Source organism: Pocillopora damicornis, chromosome 7 (genome assembly GCF_964200805.1).
Source record: "Pocillopora damicornis chromosome 7, jaPocDami1.2, whole genome shotgun sequence".
NCBI lineage: Eukaryota > Metazoa > Cnidaria > Anthozoa > Scleractinia > Pocilloporidae > Pocillopora > Pocillopora damicornis.
The window spans coordinates 8665001-8685507 of NC_142676.1; the positions used below are offsets into that span (position 1 = coordinate 8665001).

Sequence of the window (20507 nt, forward strand, 5' to 3'; positions counted from 1 at the left end):
TTTACCTATTTAAAGAAAACTGTGCCGAAGTTTACGCTTTCACCACAGGAGCGAGGTAGTTACCTGTTTTTCTCCTAACAACGAGCGTTCCTGTTTTCTCTGGAGAAGTTTCAGGTCTACTACACTCACAAACTATCGACCATCGTTACGACCGTAACCGCTGAACAGTTGTGAGCTTTCTGATTTAAAATGGACGAGCATTGAAATATCCAGTTGAATTGATCGTTCCTTTACATATTTCAAGTGCGATCGTTAAACAAAGCAGATGGAATCCCACAGCACAAAGTTATACTTCTGTTTCCACTAATTAAAAAAATATGCAAGTCAGTCGCCTGGCCAAGAGCGTCACTTTTGCCGCGTGCAGCCCCTACTCCAGCGTGGCTCTGCGAGGTTTGTCTTCAATCAGTATTTTGTCCAGGCTGTTTGGAGGCTCATTCAGCGAGCCTAAACCGAAAAAAGTTCCCAGCTACCTAAAGGTGCATGGTGTTGAAATCCAGGACGAGTTTCAATGGTTAAAAGATCGTGGATCGAGGGTAAGCAAATATTCTTTATGTCACGTGTAGCTACAATACACTCTTGACCAACTCCCTACACGCTGTTTTAAAACAAAGTTTTCACCGTTGTTTTGTTTTCTCAAAGAATATTGATATTACAAAAGTATGCATATTGTGCTACATCGTATCAATGGCTTTCCCAGGATGGGAAGGGTGGGTGGGGTAGATAGCCACCAGGTAAAACCCCTAACCCTGACCCTGGCCCCTGACCATGCCCCCCCCCCCCCCCGTCCCCCAGAATTTCATCAGGCTTCCTGACAGTTAGCCAGTACCCATTTATACTCTTCTGGTTGGAGAGACACACTATGAGAGGAAAGTGTCTTGTTTAAGAACACAGACCTGGCCAGATTTAGAACCCTGACCTCTGGATCTAGAGTCCACTGCACTGCTCACTAAGCCAATGCATGTCCATAGGGCCATGTGGAAATCTCGCCTGAGATTACTGGAAAGCAAACAACAGCTGATTTAAATCTTTAGTTTGGAATTTCACTGATAGAAGCAGAACTACATCTCACAAAACAGTCTCTGTGCATCACATGTTCAGTCAGACATTCATGCAAGGAGTAGCTCTGCTTTAAACAGATGGCAAGGGCAAGATTTAAGCTATTTTTTTTGCTTTCCCTTCATGAATATGAGCAGCCCAATATGCACTTCTGGGAAGTTCAGGGATGGTCTCTGCAAATGCAATGTAGTTGACTTTTACTAGTCATTTACATGTACATGTACTATGCCTTTGAGTTGCATATACCTTTCTTTTCTGTTCCTAGGCTGTGCGCAATTATGTCAAACAAGAAAACAGGTGAGATTTGCCGACTTTACTATATCTTCATTGTTGCACTACTGTATTGCATATATTTTAGACTTTATTCATGTACATCTACAGTAGGTCTTTAATGCTAGCTTAAACAATTGCACTCATTGTAATGAAACCCGCTTCAGGTTCAGCTGAAACAATAGTTATCCCTTCTGTTTTTTTCTTCATAATTTTTCCACTTAGAAAAATACCCATTTAGGTGTTTTTTTATTATTAATTCTCTTTTGACATATGCTTATATATATATATACATAGATATTGTGATGCTGTGTTGTCTGATACAGAAGCTTTCCAGGAGAATCTGACAAATGAGATGAAAGACTGGTTTCATAAGCATTTTGATGATGAGTCTGTTCCAGAAGTAAGTTTACAAGTCATCAGTCTTGAAGAATTTCCTCAGAAGCACAGTTATTATGACTACTGGACCCTTTACATCTTCTCATTAGGATGCCTATTCTCTATACTGTTCTCTGTACATTTCTGATAATACTGATAAGAAGAATTTGACTAACAGTCTAAAGCTTCTTTTGTTGGTGATCATTTCCTTTATTCTCATGACCTTAATTTTTGACTCAGAGATAATACTGTAAGGAGAAATCAGATGGTAGTCAATCCTAGGGTTAAAGGGTCAATGATTATAAATCCTCAAGATGATAAAAGAAGGAAAACTCTACTTAAAAGCTATTTTACTGGTTCACACCCTGTAGAGCTTCTGTAGATTTTAGTACCCTGAGGTAAGGTACTTTGATAATGTCTTATCACCATTTCATTCTAGAATTCTTCAGTAGCCTTTCTCCTTTACAAACAAGATTTGATAAAAATGATTAATATAGTCTTATCATAATATTTGAGCATACATTTCAAACATTTCCAGCCAATAAAATGATAAGTTAAACAATTGTTACAAAGGAGACAAATATTTAATGATCATCAACAAAAGTAACACTGAAAACTCTGTTTGAAGCCAGTTTATTCTGAATGGAAGTACTGGTTGTCTGGAACAATCTTGATTCAAGGGTGCCAGGAAAGACAGGCAGCAACTATTTATCCTTGTTGTAAAATTTGGGTTTGATATTCTTTATTTTATTTCAAATCATTATAACACTTAACTCAATCAGTTCTGTATTTTTTGGCAGGAGCTAGATGGTTATATCTATTATTTGAGCAATCCTCCCAAAGACTCTTACCTACCTGTGTATTGTAGAAGAAAAATATTAGAAGGTATCAATGTCACCAGTAATTAAACAATTTTTTATCAAATGTGTCACCAGTAAATTATTTTTGTTATAAAATTTTAATGAAGACTTTCAGTCTGTCAGTATGTCCAAAAGTTCATTGAGTGGGACAAAAGAAAAAAGATTGCTTTGTTTTGTATGGCATTTAGTGATTCTAAGTTAGATTTCCAACCTTCTGTTAATTTTGATTTTTTGGTTGCATTGTACTTTTCTCCTTACTTCAAGCTGGTAGCTTATGATCATGATATTTATGAGCATGATTTTCACTGTACAACAATAGTCCATTTTACAGTTGTGTGCTTGGTTGCCAAGCCTTTGAACAGGAGTGAGGCTAAGGTGACCTTGTTATGATACAAACCTTGCTGCTTTTGAAATGCAAATTCATTTGTTATCATGCTAACTAGATTCTGGTCTCTAACACAACAAGGTCACCTTCAGCCTCACTCCAAATCAAAGGCTTGGCAACTAAGTACACAACTGTAAAATGGCCTATTTCTGATTGACTGTTAATTTTGGTTTGTAACTGATTGCCTTTTCTTTTACTTATTCAGTCATTATGTTGTTGTTACTTTTAATTAATTATCTATAGATGGTTCTTATGGTGACCCAGAAACAATACTAGACCAGAATGAATTAAAAGAACGATACAATTATGTTTCAATACCAAGAATTAAAATATCTCCCTCAGGAAGGGTAAGTATAGTATTTATGATAAATGTGTTAATTAAATATTTGACAAACTAAACATTTTTTGAATAAAGGGGGTATTAAGTTTCTAAAGAAACTGTGGTACTGCATCGGTGGGAGAGTACAGCAGGTAATTTAGTGTTAACAACTGAGTTGAAAACGTAAATTGGCCATCGTAAAGGGTAAAAAGCTGACGTTCTGAGTATTAGCCCTTAGTCAGAGTGGTTGCAGTTTATGTTTTCAACTCAGTTGTCAATACTAAATTACCTGCTAAACGTGTTTTGCTGAATTTCATGTGATGAATTCTTTGTCCATTTTCATGAAATTTCTTCAACCCTTTACTCCCCAACATCAATTCTCCCCTCTGGCTGATACACATTTCCTTGTAATTAATTTATCAAATCTTTAACTCCCAGTTCAAATTTGTTATTCTCCTTACTGTCAACCATACAATTCTTATAAAGTTATTTCAGAGAATTTAGTATTGGATCAACTAATTATCCCCAAAATGATATTTTTCTTTATTCTCATCACTTATCTGGTTGATACTGTGTTGATATTGTAAGGAGAAATTCTTTCTTGGTCACACATGGGAGTTAAAGGGTTAATAACAAGAATTTGGCATTAGATCAAGATAACAACTTCTTCCTGATGAGTTTGAGTATTCTCATTTAGTTGTTTGCTGGATGATGTATGGAGAAGTTACATGTTCACCACTTTTGGGAGTTAAAGGGGTGATTTATTTTGCACATTGGATTATTATTTTGAACTCTGCTTTATTTTTTAATGGGCTCATTGAAGAAACAGTTTGAGGAAACAAGTGTCATGTATTCCAATCTGTTTTTAATAGTACATAGGCTTTTTGCTGGACAAAAGTAATACTGGGATGTACACCTTGTTTGTTACTGAGGCACATGAAGGGATCATAAATTTTATTGATGCCATACCAAATGTTGTAAATTTTGGTGAGTTTTGTGAATTGCTAGTAAGAGTCATTGCTTTTTCTGAAAATGATTTTATAAAATTTTATAAATAGATGCTGTTTGTTTGGCTTTGATCTTGTCCTGGTTTCAAAGAAACAGAACTCTGAGAGTACATGTAAATTGTCTTGCTCAAGAATACTATACAGTGACCCTTTTCTGGACTCAAACTGGGACCCATGATCAGGATATAGCCAGGCAAGAACTAATGGCCTTCCAATTTCCCTTTGCAATGTGTTTGCACTTCAGAACAAGTATTGGAAAAGGTGAGGTTTTTAACATTAATAATAATTAGTAATATTTCCTTTCAATTTTTAGAATGGGGATGTGATGACCTCACCATTTACTACAGCAGACCAGATGAACAAAATCGACCATTTGCTGTGTTAATGCACAAAACCTGTCAGAGTGTTCTAACAGATGTTGTTCTGCATGAAGAGAAAGATGAAAGGTAGGTCAGAATGATTTTTTATTGCACAGTTTTGAATGAATTCTCCTGATAAGGTTGAATACATTTATGGAAAATAACCCACCTTTACAATATCTCAATGCCGTTTTATACTGGCACTCCTCTATTGGGTGTAAAGTCCATCATTATTCTTACTGTTCTTGAACACTTCAATCGTGAGAAGTGTGATACAGTGAATGTTTTGATCTTCCTTGATGAATTACATTGGTATTTAACTAATCTTTTCCATAGATTTATCGTTGATGTAAGTGCTACTAAAGACAGGGAATTTATTACAATCAACTGCAACTCAAGGTCAACATCTGAGGTAAGTCTGTTATCCAAGTCAGCGATGACTTAATTGAAGACATATAAACCTCCTCTTATGCATCAATCTTAGCACCCAGCCTTGCCAAAAAAGTTTCAGACAACAAATTTCTTAATGTTACAAGAGTGGACATGTTTGAGCAGACCTAAATGGCCTTTGCTTCTCTTTGAACTGCTTTGACACTGTGGATCAATATCAGTATCTGGGCAACTGCCCACCTACCCCTCCCCTAACCCAACATTAAACCTAACTTGTTATCAATAGACTGTTGTTGGGTTAGGGGAGGGGTAGGTGGGTAGTTACTTGGATACTGATATTGATCCAACTCTGTTAACATTGTTAAACAGGCTCCTGTCTGATAAACAATCTGATATTGCATGCTTAGTTGTAAAAAATAATATTTTATTTATGGTATACTTGATACAACTCTTCACTCTGAAACAGAATATACAATAACAGGCAAGGTTATTTGCCAAAGCCTGGGTTTAAACAAGCCTGTTGTATACATGTACATGTATGTTCTGGAAGAATAGCAGTACAGGGTATGTTCCTCACTCCTTTACCCTAGCTTCTGGCAGGATCTCTTATGTAAGATCTCTTGAATTCTGCTCATCAAGTAGAGTATGAATTTAAGTAAAAATTTGGTAAATTTTAAGGAAAAAAAAAGAGAGAAAGAAATCATTTAATTTGACTTACTGTATTCCTTTTTCTAGGTTAGCATTGTAGACATCAAGGATGGTTCATTTGTTTGTAAACCTCTCCACCCAAGGCAACAGGGAATGGAATACTATGTGGATCATAGAGATGATCAGTTTTTTATAATAACAAATGCGGATGAAAAAAACTATCGAGTAAGTATATGCATGGCACAACACTAAAGTTTTCAATCATTCTGCGACAAAAAGTCATACAAACTTCTCTTTGTAAAGTCTGGGAGTTGTAGGGGCTACCTGGTAAGTGCACAGGTGACCCAAGTTATCCATTGTTAGGTTTCTTACTCCTTCTCTTATTTCATCAAGGATTTGACTGAAAATTTACTTTTCTAGCTCTCTTGGTGAATTGCAGCAGGGGGGGGGGTGATACCTTCATGAATTTAACATACCATATGAAAGAAAAAGCAATTCTCAAAGGTGATTCAACTGCTAATGAAACTGAGAATTATAAGGACTTTTCAAATAAGAGCAGTTTTGAATGTTCATATTTTTATTTAGGTGATGACTGCATCAAAGAGCAATCCAGCAAAGGAAAATTGGCAAACATTTATTGAAGACAAATCAGAGGTAACAGTAAGAACATAGTTTGTTTTTTAAATTAAAAATTGATGGCTTATTAATTTGTTTGATATTCTTACATGTGTTTGATTTGATTTTTTTCCAGAATTTCCTAGATGATATGGATATATTTCAGAACCACTGTGTGGTATATGAGAGAAGTAAAACAATTCCCCAGTTCCGTGTTGTACCACTAGATACACCTCAAGATCAGTATGTAGTGCAGGTACTGTACAAGGAATTTTTAAACTCTTAATTTTTTGTACCATCCAAATGCAATATGTTAAAATGGTGCTGAGCCAACCTTAAGGCCTTTCTGACACTTTTGAACAAAACTAGAATTGTCCCATCAAAATCAAAGGACAAATTTTGTCATGACAAATTTTTGTCAATGGTGTGTTTGAAGATTTGTCCGCTTCTACCAAAACTTGTCAAGTTGTGACAAACCATTTGTACTCATAAAATGTTGGTGATGATAGAAAATTTTTCTTAATGAACAACTTAGGTTTGATTTTGCCACTCTCTTGTGTCTGGTGAGTATGGGCTCATATTCCTGAACAGCAGCTGGTAATTGAGCCTAAGCCAACCCAATATGTAATTTCTTTTTAATTTCCACTGATGTATCATGATTACAAAATGGCAAAATGAAAAAAAATTTTAAAAAGATTAAAAAAACCATTCTTATGCACTGTGATTGAAATGATTGGATCAAGAGGCGGCAAGGAGTGAAGTGCCTTGCCAAAAATACAACTTGGTTAACTTGAAGGGACCAACCCAGACCCACAGGGGGTCATTACAGAGCTCCAAGTTACAACCGTTTTGGTTGCCATGGCAAGAGAAAAATATATTTGGCAACTGAAATTTCAACAAAAGTGGCCAATTGGTGACTGACAGGTTTTTTAAAAAAAAAAAAGAAAAGAACATGCAAAAAATTTATAAACCCTTGTCGAATTATCAAAGATTAAATGCAAACAAACTGTTTTGTAACTCCCAGATACATGTCTTGACCAAATGTTTTTTATGGCAACCATTTTACAATATTGATGGTTGCCAAAGTGCAACTTTTTGAAAAATTGAGCTTGGAGCCCTGCATTTTTATTTAATAAATTGCTAATGGGGATGTGCTGCTGGAAGGGGTTGCTTTTAATGAGACTGGATTGACTCTAATGGGGTAGCATTTTCAATAGAGTTACTAGAATGGGGTCACACATTTTTGCGAGTTTGGTGGCCAAAAATTCTGGTACAGAATTCTGTATGTAGGAATTCATAAATGGGAAGATTTGCAGTTAGCAAATGTACCAGAATGTTTGTACTGTATGTGAAAAGTAAAGTGGTCTACACTCAGTTTAACAAGTCCTTAAACTCAAAAAGCTTCAACAGGGAGATACAAAATCACAAAAATGACATTTGCCCAAAAGTGACTTAGATTGGTTCAGTCTATAAATAGTGAAAAAAAAAAAAAGCTACATGTATAATGATTGGGGTTCTGAGAAGCTAGCGGCACATACCTAGCAAACTTTGACCCAAGTAACCTCCCCCCTCCCTCCCTGGGTGTACTTACAATTGGCACTGAGCCCACTGTACCTCCCTTCAGTACATGACTTGATTTTTGTTTAAAATTTTCTATATTGCAGCTTCCTGAAGATGTTTGTGTTTTAGAAGCTGGATCCAATCTGGTAATTTATGATATGTTTGTTAAAAAAATATTCTGCATATACAGGTATATTTGTGCAGATGTCCATGCTGTCCATTTCTGATGGGAAATATTTTTGGCAATAATTTTCCTTTTCCTCTTAGATGTTTGATCACGACAGTGTGCGACTAACAGTTTCCTCACCAATATTACCAGCTCAAGTCTTGGAGTATAACATGGGGACCAAGTCAATGGTACGTCGAGGTTAAAAGACAGTGTTGAATTAGCTTCTCAGCAAGAAAAACTTCAGGTCATAGGACACTAAATTAACATCACATTACATTGATAAAGATTGCTGTAGAATTTAATTTTATACCTGGTAACCCTCAGTGTTTATCAACTTAGTCAATCCTATCTCATTAGTAATTCTTCTTACTGTCTGCAATTCAATTCTTAGAGTGTTATTTGGGAGAATTTGGTATTGAAGAGACTTAAATAATCCCCTAATTGATATTTTTCTTTATTCTCATCAATTGTCTGCTTGATATTGTATTGACGTTGTAAGGAGAAATTCTGTTTTGGTTACTCATGGAAGTGAGATGTGTAATGCTAAATGTACTTTTTGACATTTGACGTTTAACACATCCTTTTTAAAAAAAATAAGTGAAGGATGCAAAGAAGTACTCTTTGTTTTAAGGTGAAGTGACACTTGTGCCCCCAAATTTTATAAGAGACTTCTGTCACATACTTTATTGAAAACTTTTTTTACGTCCTTTCTTCCCCAGCATGCTTTTCCTTGTTGTTCTTTCCGAGCCACCTTCCCCTTAATTATTGTATCATCATTTAGATCAACAAGCATTACTCTTACCTTAATCTTTACTTCTTCTCAGGTTGAAAAACATAGCTTCTCTGTTTTGCCATCTTTTGACAGCTCAGACTTTTGCTGCACCCGACTTGAAATACAAAGTAAAGTAAGATACATTGTGCTTTGATTAATTCAAGTCAATGATAATAATGATAATATTTTTGTTGATATAAAACTGCTGCAACTTGATGGGAACTCATATGGCTGTTAGGGTTTTGGCAAAGTGAATATGTACAATTCATAAAGGATGCAGTTGTTAAAATGCTTTTCATCCCAAGTGTTTTCACAGCTGCACCTCATTCTTGATTTAATTTCTGAAGGGAAAGAGGCATCTGTACTCATGCTAGTGAGTCAAGAACACCCAATTTTAATGAAAATTTATGATTGTATGAATTAAACAACGTGGCATACATGTACATGTATCTCCAAATGGCAACAAAACAAGTACTGGAAAATCCATCTACACTGTAATTCCTGCTCAGAATATTTAAAGATCTTCTGCAACAATGAGTTTGGGTAAAGGAAAAAAAAATTGAAATAGTGGGCTGCACTACCCTAACTACAGGTTACACAATAATTTGAAAGAATGTCTTTAAAATTCATCCCATTTGTCAAGACGTATTGGTCAGCCATAAGATTTCAGTATTATGCAATTATTGTAAACATTTTTTAAAATACCAAACAGATAACCAACAGGTTGAGCTGTTTCAAAAGATAAAATTCAGTGACGATGATGGTGGCTTTTATTTTGGGTACATTAGGATGGAACTCACATACCTGTCACGTTATTTCATCACAAAGATCTAAAAAAGGAAGGAAGCAATCCCCTACTTCTACATGTTTATGGTAATGACTGTATTTTTTTCCCTTTTTCTTTTTCAAAACTTGCCTTACTTACTCGTAAAGAAAGAAAGCTTTATCATCGGTACATTTGAGGAAGTCTTACCTTCAGAATATTTATTTCACTCTAAAAATATATTACACATATGTTCCTCTACACTGCTTGTTAACAAAATGTTCCTGATCGAAAACACTTAATGTATCATTTCGTAACATATAGCTTGCCAAGAATAGTGTAGTTTAATAGTAAAATAGTATCTAAACGATGTTAAGAAAATATTTAAGGCACCGGAACTTTCCCCTTTTTTCCATTTTAATTAATTTCCTTGCTTAGTTTGTGTGGTCAGTACCCTTTTATTTGCGCATTCATGTAATTGTTTCTTTCCTTTTTCCCAACATCGTTATGTGATGTAAGTTCCTGTGATGTACAGGATTGTAGTGTTGTTATTGTATCACAATTAATAAAAAGGAAAAAAAATAAGAGAAATTAACAGTTTTCTCAAAGGTTAAATTACTGTGCACAATATCTTTGATGATGTGTTTGTTGTAGGCTCCTATGGTATCAATGTCAACATGGGTTTTGATGTGGAAAGGATCAGTCTGTTAAAACGGGGATGGTGTCTTGCTTTTTGTCATGTCAGGTAATTTATTTATCATAATGATCTAACCCATGCGACTGGGAAGAAACTCTAGCAAGTGGGGCTGTTGATTTTTTTAGTAATCTTTTTTGCTCAATTATGTTTTCCATTATTACATTTTGAATCAAGTATTATTGAACGTCATGAATTGTGGGATTAAACTACTAACAGAAATGAGAATAGACAGGCAATTGCTCATTAGTTCTGCGCTGCCATATTTTCCAGGTTTCTTACTGTAATAAACATTTCATATTAAATAAAAATGAGATCTGTATTCTACAGAGGTGGAGGAGAACTTGGACGGGAGTGGTACTTAGATGGAAAGTTACAGAATAAACATAAAGGCTTTGAGGTATATAATTGTCATTGGATAATAGGTGTCATTTACAGCTCATAAATTTTGTTGCTTTCAGAATATTTTATCGAAAAATGACAGGTATTTCACCTTGCAGGATTTTGAAGCTTGTGCTAAAGCACTGCATAATTTGGGGTATTCCAACCCACAGTTAACAGCAGCACGCGGGACAAGTGCAGGGGGATTGATAGTGGGAGCCGTCTGTAACAGATCACCTGAGTTATTTAAGGCAGTTATTCTTAAGGTTAGACTACTTTTATAGAACGTAGTATGTTGCTGTTTTTGTCTTTGCTTTTTTTTTAACGATAAATTGTTAACGGTGATGATTAAAATGAGGTTGATGCAGATGATGATGACAGTGTTGACTAAAATAATGTTGATGATAATGACAACTATGGTTAAATGTTAATTGACTGTGAATATATGAAATATCATTTCATGGGTTTGTTACGAACCAACATGATGACCAGCTCCCAGTTAACTTGTTAGCTCAGTTGGTAGAGCACTGCACCGGTATCGCAGGGGCCATGGATTCAAATCCCGTTCTGGATGGTTTCACTGCTGCTTAAGTAGTGTTAATTACTGCGAAGATGGCTTTCATATTCACTTAGTTTTATTGTTGGCTTTTTGTTACTGCATGGATCCCAACTAAGCTTTGAACTCTCAGTTGATAAATTGTCCTTCATGATTTCATCAGGTCTAGAGTTTGAGAAAAAGTGAACGCAATTTTTTTTTCGAGACTTAATTGTAGTTAAAATCAATTTTTACCATCCTCTATCTTTTAGAAAACTCTTTTCATGTATCAGTTCTTTGGTTACAAGGCATTGTTACTCTGCTAATCAGAGCTTCCTCTGACAGGTTCCATTTTTAGATATTTTGACGTCAATGTTGGATCCTTCTCTTCCATTGACAGTTCAGGAATATGAAGAGTGGGGTGAACCTGGGTATGAAATATTTGTTCAGTGTCTTTAAGATGTATTTGTCAGTAGAAAATGCATCCAAGATTATTTTGAAGTTTTTAGGAGATCTCTGTGATTTCTTAGCTAGTCCTGAAACAGGATAATTTAATTAGTGTTATCAACTGAGTTGATAGCGGAAATTGGCCACCGTAAAGAGTTTAAAAGCTGACGTTTCGAGCGTTAGCCCTTCGTCAGAGTGAATGAGGACGAAGGGCTAACGCCCGAAACGTCGGCTTCGAAACTCTTTATGGTGGCTAATTAACGTTTTCAAGTCAGTTGATAATACCAAATAATCTTGTTGTACTCTCCCAACGATGCAGCACCACAGTTTCTTTAGAAACATACCCCTTTGTTCATTAGTCCTGAAACAGACTGCTCTCGACAAAGACCTGACCAGTACTATCATCTGTAGCCTGTACATACATGTAGGCTCTCATCGGAGCTTTGACACAAATGGCATGGCGTATGCGATCAAAGCACTAATGAGACTCTGCTCGTGAGCTTAACATCATCTGAGACACTTTCTCTGTAAGTCCAGTCATCCGTGCATTCCTGGTCTTGAGCATTTTAATTATTGACTGAACGTATGCAATTTTATTTTCAGGTCCAATGAAAGTAATTTTCATTACATTAAATCCTACTGTCCGTACCAGAACATTAAAGATCAGGTAAAGTTCTGGCCCAGTGATGCAAATCTATTTATGTTTAAATAGTTAGGATTAAATTTAAAAATTGTTGGCCAACCTTCGGTTAGCTTAATCGTGCTTTGATGAACCCGGCCTGGTTTTCAGCGTACCAACCATTTCGATACCTCATCTCTTATGGATATGACTACAGGATGCAGTTAAACGAATTTATTATATATAAACTGTTTTATTGTTAATATTGTGTCTTCCACAGGTGTACCCTTCAGTGATGGTGACCACGGCAATGAATGATGATCGTGTGCCTTACTGGCTGCCCCTGAAGTGGGTCGCTCGACTAAGAGATCAGTTGTCTCACCATGCCCAGGGAGAAAAGCCCCTGGTAGTCTGTCATGTTGAATACTATGGAGGACACTCAGAAACAGAAGGAGTGTACCACAGAATTGAAAAGGTACTTTTATTACATTCTTTGATTTCTTTTCCATACTGCTTAAAGGAGCTTCACATAATTTACTACTTAAGATTTTTTCAATCCAAATGGCAGTTATTGGTAGAGTGATACTAGTTCTGATACCTATAGCATGAAGCATGTACAATTATGAGTCGTCTTGCTAACGACCAGTTCGCTTACATCTTGGGTTGTTTCGCCAATGTCTCAAGTCATTTCACATATATCTCATAGGTTGTTTCACCAACGTTTAAGGTTATTTCAGTAACGTCTTATTTTAGTTCTGTTTTCTTAGAAGTAGCGAACTCCAAATATACCTTTACTTTGTATCAAAATGACTTGAATTGTATCTAGTCGACTTTTTTTATGTATCGAATGGACTTCAGTTTGTCTTGAATTAACTTGTATTGAATCAATTTCCAGTTTCAGTCTAACTCCTCCCTACGAATTTTCGGTCGATGAGAGATCGATTGAGTACTGTTCTTCCCAAAATGTTAGATAGCGCAACGTCACGCCGAAAAAAAAAAATGAAAGGAAAGAAAAAGCATTTTGAACATTTTGGTTGTTTTACCGCAAATTCGTTAAATCGAGGTTTTCGATAGAGCAAACCGTCGATACAACGAACCAATTTCTCCAGTCCCTTGACACTTCGTTAAATCGAGGTTCCAGTGTAATTTTATTTATTCGATAACCGCAAGTAATGTAATCCAAAAATTAATGTGGGCACATTTAAGATTAAGGTACTGGTATCTACACTGCGCTTTTACTGAACTACATTTACAATGCACAGCGGTACCATTTTTCATATGCAAGCAACATCCAAGCCCTGCCACTAGTCAAACCACTTTTATCAAATTGTGTTAAAAAAATATGAAGAAAATATTGAAAAGTAATTGTTTTTTTTTATATATTTCTTTTGTCACTGTTTTCATAGGCAGCAAAGGAGTACGCTTTTCTTTTCAAGGCATTAGGACTGCCCCTGGAGTAATATTTGAACTTTGTTCTGTGGATGATGACAGCTTTAGATCAAGAGGTGGAAGGATTGTGGACTGTGAAGTTTTACTTGCTACGAAGTAGTGAATAAAATATTATGAAAGGGGCAGATTCTTAACTGCTTTTTTAGTTTATGTACTTTTTTCTAATAAAAGTTTTACACGCTTTAAAATCCTTCACGCTGTCATATTGACGTCATAAATTACCAGGAAACTTTGCGAGGTAAAACGTGGCGGCTAGTGGAAAAAATGAAGATAAAAGATCCGAAAACGAAACACTCAGTATTCAAGTCAGTTGAATTTTTTTCCTTTTGAGCGAAGCCCATGCTTTAAACCATCAAGTCAGTTTTAAATCATACCAAACTTATGGTCTAGAGCTTAAGCGTTTTTCAGCCGAGAATTCCATTAAATTAATTATGCTTTAAAACGTCTTTTAAAAAGGCTGGTAATACAATTTTATTATGAACAAGACTCAAGGAAGAAGGGGGGGGGGGGGGGAGCAGTTCCTGAGACCCTGAGATTTCCCCTTGTTGAGAGGGGGGGGTCTGGGGATAGAGAGTCACCGACTCAAAAATTGAAAACCTATCAGTTATCTAGTCTGTACTTTTTCCTTTTCTGGTGATATTTCTTTTACTTTGGTGTAGGTTAGTTCTAAAATTTAAGTTGGTAGTTTTTTAGTACTTTATTACACTCTTCGGTTGCAGGAGTGCGAAGGAAAAATGATTATTCGCGAATGTTTAAAGAGTTGCGTTGTATTTTTTTGGGTCATGTGGGAAGGAGAAATACGAGCAGTGGCCAAAAATACCCACTCGTATTATATGTTAAGCCATCCAATAGGGGAATCATTACTCTACTATTCTTTCAATTTCAGTTACGAGAGAGGTTATTTAAAGTTTGAAATTATATTGAGAGTCATACGAGAGAATTCAAATCAGACTCGTTCGATTTTGAAATCGCGCGTTTGATTTCAGACCATAACGTACCCCAGTCAGTTCAATTACCATTACATACCATCGCTGATGTTACTCGTATCATTCTCAAGGCCATGTTCTAAGAGAAGCGGCCCTCAATGACACCGGCCATCTACCCCAGAATCTCCTACCAGCTGTCTACAGTAAATTTTCGGCTTACAGTATTAGCCTGCTTGCTTTGCATTTTGCTGCTACTGCAGCTTGCAGAGGGAGCATACATGACACTTTGGCCTACGGTTATAGCAGAAATTATGTTTACCCGCAGACTTTAGGGAGAACCTGTCAACAAGTTTGCTTCCTGAATATAATACAGTGTAAAATGCAACTCGTTACTATTTTCGGCTTTGGTAAAGCTACAACGGGGTGAAAGTAATTGGCACATTTTATAACTATGGATACGCTCAAAGTGAGCGTGGACCTTGGGAGAGACGAATGCTATGCTACATTCTATATTTCAAAGGCATTTCCGCAGATGCTTCAAATTGCGCAGAATGCCTGGACATCGTTAGTAACTCATGGGCACTGAAGCGGGAAAGTTTGAATGCAATCGCGCCTTGAAAGTCTAAAATAAAGGAAGAAGAAGCCGAAACTAGCGCAGCAGCGTTGAGAGAACTCGCTTTCCCGATTTCCGGAAGCAATTGGTAAGAACCTAAGAACGGGTTTTTGAGGAGGAAGGGTTTATCTTCAATTAAAGCTTAAAAAGAAGAAGTTTGAAAAAGTGTAAGAACTATTCCTATCATTCTGAAAATGACGAAAAAAAAAAAAATTTTTTTTAGTGTGAAGAGCGATTTCAAAAGTAATTTTTTAAAAAACTCGAACCGGCTCCCAAAAACCACAAAAAGGGGAAATGGTTATGGATATTGCCGCTGCAGAAAGGAGAGAAAAAAGAGGAAAAAGTCACAACAGTAATTTCGTCTTTGTTAAGAGTAAAGAGTGAAGAGTGAAGCTTTTATTGAAGGGGAAATTAGAGTTAACAACCTTGTGGTTTCTTAGCTCACGTAGCTTTGCTAATGAAGAGCATTATTGACGAAAATTTTGAACAAAAAATTAAATAAATAAATAATAAAAGAAAAGATAACAACAACCATAAAACATAGCAAGACAAGAACACAATATACACTTAAAATTGTTTTTGTACAAATTCAATGTAATTTTTTATTCACCTAAATTTATGTTCAAAAGATCAGATATTTGTTATCTGTCGACACATCAGCGAAAAGCTGAAGAGGGATTAGTCACCCATGGTTTATTTTCAAATATTAAACCTGAATTTTAAAGTAGGGAGTACCTACCTAACCCTAATCTTCTCCATTTATGGTCGACAACAGTTTTCAAGCTCTTCATGCAAGTTGATTTTTCGAATACTTGCAAAATTCTTTGATCAATTGTAACTACTGTGGACTTCAATTCAAAATCCTTTCATCTAAGTTCAAATAAACGAAAGCGGAATTGTGTCCTCTTATTTTCAAATGTTTCAAACTTACACTACGTGAGAAACAAATTCTCTCGCACGAACCTATCCGGTGTTATGATTCCCTGTGCGTAATAAAAGTTGGGTCAAACTTCTTCCTCGAATCACAGAAGATGCACAGTTGAGTAGAATAAAACTCGACTATCACGTCCTGTTTCCCTAAAACATGATCTACGTTGGAACTTTAGATATAGTGTTCTGTATAGCCTTGACCAGCGAGTCCACCCAATCCGTGGGTGGCCTTGCACCCCAAATTGATGCAGCCTTTTTCTGAGAATTTTCTTGAGTTTTCTCCTTCTTTGATGCAGTCGTGCTATCGTCTTTGCTCGTCCCTGGTTTATCTGACGGACCCGAGGTCGTTTTAGCTGAAGCCTCGTCCTCTTCCTCTTGGGTCCGCCTTCGCTTCTTCACGGGTCCATCATCTCCTTCAGTTTTGGCAGCGGATGACTCTTCTTTACCCTGCTGCTGTGAGGGAGGTTGTTCCGGCTCTACCGCCGGTGACCGCAATTTGGCCTCTAATTTTTTGGCTTGATACTTGCGGCAGACCACCAGCAATTCGTTGAGACTTGGTTGCAACAAGGGGCTTACGTCCGACTTGTGTGGCGGGCGAACTGAGAAAAGTAGAGACATGGCCCGCAGTTCCTGCGGAGGAATTCGGTAGAATAACATTTTTTAAGTTGACTAATTTTAAAGAAAACAAAGTTTTACCTAACTTCATGATTTTCTATCTAAATAATAGGGGAAACCAGCCTACAATGGGAATTAATTGGCCCATTGCCTGCACACGTCAGTCTCAGAGTGAACCATATCACAATTCTCTTATCCACTATCTCTGTTTCTTTCTTTGGTCTTATCTGAAGGAGAAACCTTCAAGTTCATACGTTTCTCTGTTCCCATCAAATTTTTTGCAGGATAGTTTTCCAAAATTGTAAGGAGAACGTATCACTATACTTATTCTGCCAACAGGTTACCAATTATGGACCAGAAGTTGGACGTTATCATAAAAGTTAGGTTAATCTGTTGCGCTGTAGTTAGGCATTCTATTCCCTAGTTGCACGAACTGCTCGGAACATTTCCCTTTGCAAGTCTTACTACGCTTTGTTTCTTTTTATAAATAACAAGAAAAAAATTTCGACAAAAGAATTTGACTTAATAAGTTCTTACCGCAGTTAGCCTCTTAGCTATTGCACAGAGTTCAGTGTCATTTGCCTTCTCCGCTGCGGGTTTATCGGCGATTACTGTCGCCACCAGTGTCTGCACCAAGTTATTCCACTGCTTTACCAACACCTGGCTTGACACCTGGGAGAATACAAAATTGTAAATATTACATACATTTAACACCAGTTCTCTTAAAGAGAGAATGCAGCAACAGCAACTACTTAGGCTGTAGTTATTTTGAGTGACCACCTACCGTAAGTTTGTTAATTCAAAATATTGCGTCTAACATACTTTACTTCATAGGCGAAAGAACGTTTTTAGCTCGTTTGCGGCCTGGTAGCCGGAATAAAGAAGACTTACTAGACTAGAGAGATAATGCAAACAAGTAAAGAAACAAAGGCAGCAAAACAAAACAAAACAAACAAACAAGAACACACAAAAACAAAAACAAACATCTTATGCTTACCCGCGGAAAAAAGCAACACAGGAAGGAATAGATGTCTCTCACATTGAGACTTTCTCGTTCATCCAGTAAGATCAGGTCCACGTACTAAACAAACGTTAAAAAATAGTAAACTAACCAAGCTTAATAGTTACACAGGGCTATTTTGCGTTGTTTTCTCGTCTCACTTTTCTTGTCAGCCTATCTTGTTCTGACCAATTGATGTATAAAATGTGACTTCCTGATCAAGACAACGCTTGATTAATGTGCTTTTGACGGACTGATAACTAAATAGCGATTTGTTTATCGATGAACTAAACATTGGTTAGGTGCAGCAAACAAATAAAGTCAAAGACACGGTAAGATGCAAAAAGGAATCTATTAATCCTTTGACCCCTAGGGGTGACTAACACCTAACTTCTCCTTACAACATCACCCCTGAATCACACATTAAGGTCATGAGAATCAAGGAAATCATCACCAACTAAGTGAAGCTGTTGATTGTTAAACAAATTCTCCTCGTCAGCACCTTAGGAAATGTAGAAAGAATAGTATGGAGAATATCCATACTGATGCTAAGGCGTAAAGGGTTAACATATGAGTGAGTGAGAGAAGGAATGAATAACTAAACCCAACCAGAGGTGTTACTATTTATCGATGCCTCTCCATTATTCTGTGATGGTAGTAAAAACTACGCACGAATGCAGAAAAAAAATAAGCCGCATCAGAAGTTACCTCGAGGAACTCGGGTTTCTGACATAGCTGCTGTATGTAGGTTTTGTATCTACCAATCTGCAAAAAAACAGCCACAAATTGAATGTGTTGGTGACCTTGAGCCGAATAATTAAAGAAACAACCGTAAATGAAATGTGTGGCTGCCCTGTGCGGAATGCGTAAATATGGACAGTGAAACAAATTCATGCCAATGTAAGCAACACGACACATACCTCGCCAGCCTTCTGATACACTTCCATCCACAGACTGCTGAAGAACGTGAAGTGAAGAGGGATGGCTTCTATCGCCAAGAGACAACCTATAACAAGAGTATAAGCGTGAATTCGACAGTGAGCTCATTTACCCACTACATCACGAAGAATAGTAGCCACATGTACACATAATGATCTGATTCATCTAAAAACCTTATGCTTGAGAAGAAACAAAATTGTTGTAACCGAAGAATGATTGACCGAGGCGCCAAAATTGGTTTTGTGCTAAAGGCTGTATAGTGCTGGACTACTGAACAAAGGGGATTTGAAAGAATGGTAAAGATAAAGATAATCGCACTGTAATCCCTAAGAAACGACTCGACACAAGAGGCTATAAAAATGGCTCAGATCTGTTCAAGTATCTGTCTGAGTTGTTGTTGTTGCTGTTTATTTATTTCTTTTTTGCTTCAGAGAAAGCTTCTTCTTTGCGCTTTTTCCAGACATATTGAAATTTTTGCAGGTCATATTAATCTTTGCCATCATTAAGGAACCATTCTTGTTCCCTTTTGGCATATTAACACCACATCGGAGTTTTTCTATACAAATAAACAGCCATACAAAGGTTTAATGAATATCATTCGCAGTCTCCCTCGTAGCCTTTTTTTGGCCGTGTCGCGTGATGCATCAGGAGGAAACGTCTTGCGTAACATGAAAACGAGTCACGCAACAAGACCAAACAACAGGTGGAAAGGGAAGTAAAGTATTCTCTGTGACGCTGGTTTTGATCTAATAAGATACATGAAAAAACTACTCAGCTCTGACGGGTTAAGATAAATGTAGTTTTCAGGTAATTCATTGCAGAAGAGTGTTGATTCAGTGCAAAGAACTAACAAACCAGACTGAACAATTACTTGAACTGTTTAGCCAGGCTTTGAACTTTCCTGCGTCTTAAAGATGTGGAAATATCATAATATACTATTGTTTTGATCGCATACGGTTGTTTTGACCGAACGCACGGTGAATAAATTATTTTTGCACTTGATACGCGCGCTTTGCTTCTGCATAATTATGATAAGCTATCTCCTATTTTTTCATGTATATTATTAATATGTTATCACATGATTTTTCTCGTGCAATGTGCAAAAAAATGCGCTTGTAAATTTTTTCAAAGACCACAAACTGCACTCGCCCTACGGGCTCGTGAAATTTTGTTAGTCTTTGAAAAAATTAACTTACTCGTGCTTATTTATTCCATATCGCATTCGAAATCATGTGATTACCTATACTAATATCTTGAAGGAGTCTATGACCTTCAAACACTTACTGCACGTGATGACATGTTCAGGGACCCTGTCATGACCGAATCCATAGCGCAACAGTTTATCCACGAAGTGGTGATACGGTTGGAAGTACTCTGCAACTGCTGTGTCATACAACTCCTCCACTCCCTGAGAACATCAAGTACACAACAGGTCAGCGACTTTGCTAATACTAAGATCAGAATGAATGCTGGGATTCAATCTATCGCATTCCTGTGATTCACCTCCGTGGTAACTCCATGCGATTACCTCAAGTTAGAATGGTGAGTCAAAGAGTATCGGAAGGCGGTAATTACCTTTGGTGAGTCCAGGAATGACGGATGAAGGAACATGTTAAGCTCAGGCACAGCGGGCCTCGCCACAGACTTGCTGCTGACAATCATCTTTGAGTGTCGACGAGGAAAGTAGGGACCAAGGAGACCTGGTGATTGCACCACATGTGGTTAGTACGGTTTATTTCTTTTTAAAGGCCAAAAGTAGAAGAGAAATAACCGCTTAACATGTGCACTTGTCGTGATGAAGGTTCAAG

General features: G+C 36.9%; 2 protein-coding genes across 4 annotated transcripts in view; one reads left to right on the forward strand and one right to left on the reverse strand.

Moving 5' to 3' along the window:
• Window positions 1-62: 62 nt before the first annotated feature.
• LOC113682651 (prolyl endopeptidase-like) lies at window positions 63-13866 on the forward strand. 3 transcript variants are annotated; one of them, XM_089212891.1, is made up of 22 exons: window positions 63-533; window positions 1322-1353; window positions 1624-1729; window positions 2505-2589; window positions 3193-3296; window positions 4141-4255; window positions 4589-4721; window positions 4971-5046; window positions 5760-5897; window positions 6258-6326; window positions 6424-6543; window positions 7952-7993; window positions 8115-8204; window positions 8841-8921; window positions 9577-9661; window positions 10206-10296; window positions 10576-10645; window positions 10746-10892; window positions 11507-11592; window positions 12212-12275; window positions 12508-12702; window positions 13634-13866. In XM_089212891.1, exons 1-22 carry the CDS (start codon window positions 318-320, stop codon window positions 13685-13687), a joined length of 2199 nt encoding a protein of 732 aa, XP_089069017.1. In that variant the 5' UTR covers window positions 63-317; the 3' UTR covers window positions 13688-13866. The 3 variants fall into 3 exon arrangements, with proteins under 3 accessions (XP_089069017.1, XP_089069019.1, XP_089069018.1); XM_089212893.1 differs by having other exon boundaries at window positions 162-533; window positions 1653-1729; XM_089212892.1 differs by lacking the exon at window positions 63-533 and having other exon boundaries at window positions 956-1353; window positions 1653-1729.
• Window positions 13867-15578: 1712 nt separating this feature from the next.
• Window positions 15579-20507, reverse strand: part of LOC113682634 (ubiquitin carboxyl-terminal hydrolase 34) — a 50311-nt gene continuing 45382 nt past the window's right edge. Inside the window, exons 65-71 of the mRNA XM_089212867.1 lie at window positions 20275-20399; window positions 19984-20107; window positions 18681-18766; window positions 18469-18525; window positions 17758-17841; window positions 17298-17432; window positions 15579-16775 (exon numbers count right to left, since the gene is read on the reverse strand). Of these exons, the coding sequence (XP_089068993.1) occupies window positions 16305-16775; window positions 17298-17432; window positions 17758-17841; window positions 18469-18525; window positions 18681-18766; window positions 19984-20107; window positions 20275-20399 (1082 nt within the window). The 3' untranslated portion in view covers window positions 15579-16304. The remainder of the gene's footprint in view (window positions 16776-17297; window positions 17433-17757; window positions 17842-18468; window positions 18526-18680; window positions 18767-19983; window positions 20108-20274; window positions 20400-20507) is intronic.